This window comes from Cydia splendana, chromosome 14, assembly GCF_910591565.1.
Source record: "Cydia splendana chromosome 14, ilCydSple1.2, whole genome shotgun sequence".
Classification (NCBI taxonomy): Eukaryota; Metazoa; Arthropoda; class Insecta; order Lepidoptera; family Tortricidae; genus Cydia; species Cydia splendana.
The window spans coordinates 14,041,792-14,045,904 of record NC_085973.1 but is presented as its reverse complement, the minus strand read 5'-3'; the positions used below and the strand labels follow the sequence as shown (position 1 = coordinate 14,045,904).

The window sequence follows — 4,113 nt, the reverse complement described above, 5'->3', positions numbered from 1 at the left end:
TGCTTACAAATATTAAAAAATAAATCATATATTGCATAGTTTTATGTTTCATTACATTTCCCCTCTTTACTGTCTTTACGGTTACCACCAGTTTTGACATTGGCATATTAGCTCGCGTCTACGTAAATTACTTTCTATACATCTCGCTTGCACTAATATGCGAGTACGAGCGAGATGCATAGAACGTAAGTTACGTGAGTGAATATGTCAATGTCAAAACTGGTGGTAGTGGTACTTACTTGTGCACGTTTACACTTACGTAGTTGCGGCTCAATATTGTGTATTTATAATAGAAAGTTGACATCCAACTAAAGTCCCATCCAACGAAGAATATCGTACATTGGCCCCCCAACCCCCCACTTCCTATCTCAATATCGCGTGTAGCGTATAATTACATAGGTATATTGCTGTCCCGACGATGATGTCGGCGGTCAATGCCACTGTACTGGGCGAACGAGACAGCAACATAATCATGCGCGTGCGATAAAGATAGGAAATGGTGTGTCAATGTACGAAATTCAGCGCGCATGGCGTCCTTACTTTACATCAGATAATACGCCATAAAGGTAAGTCTAATGTCTTAAAATTCAAACAAAATTTTAAGAAGGACAAACAAAGATTTAAAAACAGACAAGTTGTACTAGACTGATATATTTTAATATCACAATTAAGGCTTAGAACAAATATCTAGTCTTACTGCTATATGTACAAGCGCTAATACAATCATCTTGACATACGATAAATTAAACAATTGATACGCTACTTGAGTCATGAGTCATGACATGACAGATAAAATTTTACTTCAATTTATCAAGATTGCTTACAATGGATTTATGAAATACTGTTTGAGCTACGTGCTCGATAGCTAATAAACCGGCAAATACATAATCGAAACAATAGTAAAGAATTATTGAATATAGAAAATATGTTGTCTAACCCCCTTATTCATAAAACTTTACGGGCCTGATTTAGTTAAATTATGTTTTATCCCTTTCTAACAAATACATAAGTCAAAAGGACAGATAAAGACAAACGATTATTAGCTAATTGAGGTTTGTAGCGCGTTTATGAATAAGGGGTAAGAAGAAAGTGTTCCTAGTTTGACAGCTGAAATAGATAGCGCTGTACTGCGTCATGTTTTGTGATAACTGAATTGTCGAACGAATTGAAAAGTCAAAACTTCCAACACACAGAGTTACCGCATAATGTACGTACCCTTACAGCGCCATCTAGATTGTCAAATTCGAAGCAACAAATTTGTCTCAAACTTACACATCTTATACAAACAATGATTTTTTGACAACAGTCCAAGGGCCTAAGAGTCATATTCTAACCTTATTGGTTATTTTAGTCTCTCAAAAGAAATAACACCAATTGATATTAACCTAAAAGAAATCAGAGTCAGTTTATTCACGATTTACAACATGACATAGGGGATTTCGACTCACACTATAATTAGCAACCCTATCCAGCAGTAACAATTTAGTAATGCATTTTTTTTATACAGAAATATATATACATATAGGTACTACAACTTGTTCAGATAGGTATATAAGGTGCTACCTTATTAGTTGCAGATATTTATACAGGTAATAATAATCAGTTCCTGGAGTATATTTAAGTATGAAACTTTTTTTTTTTAAGTTAATCTCTTATAGGATCTTTAAATTTCATAAAAAAAATAATCGAATCAAGAACATACAATTAATTTTTATGTACGGTGCAGCGGGGCAATTTTGACTGCGGGGTAATTTCAACTAAACGAAATATCTTCCATGTTTTACATTATTAACTAGAGTCACACACAACACATCTTTTTCGCTATATGGATATATGTATATGGCACTCTAGTTAATATTGTAAAACGATATTTCGATTAGTTGAAATTAACCCGCAGTCGAAATTATCCCGCTGCACCTTAAAAGATAGTATGGGCTCGCGCTCCGAGCAATTTTAGGGCCTCTTCACTGTTTGGCCCGCCTCCGCATATGCAGTTTAATATCAGCTTAAACTGAAAATTTTGACAGAATAAGTATGTATTTCACTGTTCACACATATTTTCATAAATTTCATACTAAAGGGTGTTAAATTTCCTCCTCAGCTTACCCCCGAAGACGAGGAACGGCGGCGGCGACGAAGAGAGCGGAACAAAATCGCAGCCACCAAGTGCAGACTGAAGAAACGGGAGCGCACCGTCAACCTGGTCTCTGAGAGCGAGGTTCTTGAGAACCAGAACATCGACCTGAAGGCACAGTTGAAGGTATATACCACCATTTCAGTCAAAAGACGCTTATTTCTTAGATGGATATAGGCCTACCCCAAGTTTTAAAGGGCATATAGGGTAGATAGGCAAAGATCGCCGCTTCAAGATGAGACTTCCACTTGCTAAAACGCTTTTACATTTCATTTATCACATTTTCCCGTTAATTTAAAAGTTGCAAAGATATTTTTGCAGCTGATACTTTGCCCTCCTGGACAATGACTTAAAGTCACAGAAGGACACATGCCATTTATCACCTCAAATGCCCAAACACGTTATGTTATGGCTCGGGTCGTTAAGATAAGGCGAGATTAGGCTGGACGTCAATAGGGAGATTATGCGGATATTTACTTGGCTTGTTCACTTACTTTAAAACACAAGTCTGGAGCCTAGATACCGTTTCTACACGGTTTGTGAGAAATCGTAGATCAATTTTAAACAACGAAAACCAAAACTAAGATGTACAACGTATCACCAACATATTATTTTATCCCAGGTCATTACAATGTTGAAATTAATAAACGATGTTTTTTTTTTGTAAGTTGGAATTTAACTGAACTTTTATCTCTTCAGGACCTGGAAGTGGAGAGGCGGCAGCTCTTGGAAATGCTCAACGTGCACAAAGCCTCGTGCGTCAAGAACGGAGCGCGGGCCTCGCCCACGAACCCCAGCTACAGCCTCGTCCGCTACGACACCAACACATTCCCCGCCTTCGAGCAGAGCCCCTACATCCGCCCCGAGTCGGCCAACATCCTCGCCTCGGCCACCAGCTTCCCCGGGGAAATAGAACCCATCGCGTCCATCGAGCCTCTCTACATGTCCCAGATCATGGAGGGCGACTACACCCGGCCCGACAGCGTGCTCAGCCTACAAACCAACCCTGACGCCTTCGTCACGACGGACGGCTTCATATCCAAGACCACAAACCTCCTCGTCCCGATCGAGTCCGAACAAGAGTACTACGATGCGGAAACCAACTACAACTTGAGCACGCAACAGTGCCATACGTACCCCGCGACCGTCCCCGACTCGCAAACCAAACTCAACAACGGCCTCAACGACGGCTGCCTGGTCTAACATCTCACGAGTATACGTATGTTTAAGCATTGAGAAATTCGGAATAGAGCGTCATCACCGTTGCAACTTTTACTTCACTTTATTTCTGTGTCCAATGTGATAATTTTTCATAACTTTGTCTTTAAAAGTGAAGTAAAAGCTGCCCTTTGTTCGTATTATATAGAAATTTAAGCTAAAGCAGGGATGGGAGGTATATTTCGAAACGAAGTCGTATGTCTACTGTGTAGAACAACAGCGTAGATTAGTATGGTGCCTGTATCGCGTATGACGAGTGGAACTAAAGGGTATTGGCGAAGATTACTCCGTATAGGTAGGTATCAACATTTTCATTTCAAATATTTCGACATTGTGACCATTTATTTATGTTATGTTTATTTTATTCCGCGTTGTGAAATAATAAAATTATTGCTTAACACTTCAATAGAAACTGTGAAACAGTTGATAGGTAGGTACCCCCTATTTTATTTTTACCTAGATGTTTAACTCTTAACATATGATTAGGTACCACTCGGTTATTTTTTTAAGTTAAATAATTTTGCTTTGATCTGTTTAATAATAAGTTTACTGGTTGAGATCTGATTATGTGGTGCAATATGAGAAATGAGATTAAATCGATGAAAGTATCTCACGATTAAAAAAATCTGCACGTTATAAATTGTTTAGTTGATTGAAGTGTGTATGAAATATCTTGCATAAAACAAAGAAAAAAACCTAAAATATTATACATCACATTAAAATATTTTATCTTCCAATAGGTACATAGAATAACAAATACC

General features: G+C 38.1%; 1 protein-coding gene across 1 annotated transcript; it reads left to right on the top strand.

The window, feature by feature from the left end:
* Positions 1-421: 421 nt before the first annotated feature.
* On the top strand, positions 422-3,963 carry LOC134796999 (protein c-Fos-like). Its single transcript, XM_063769193.1, has 3 exons — positions 422-478; positions 2,081-2,260; positions 2,834-3,963. Exons 1-3 carry the CDS (start codon positions 422-424, stop codon positions 3,335-3,337), a joined length of 741 nt encoding a protein of 246 aa, XP_063625263.1. The 3' UTR covers positions 3,338-3,963.
* Positions 3,964-4,113: the final 150 nt, after the last annotated feature.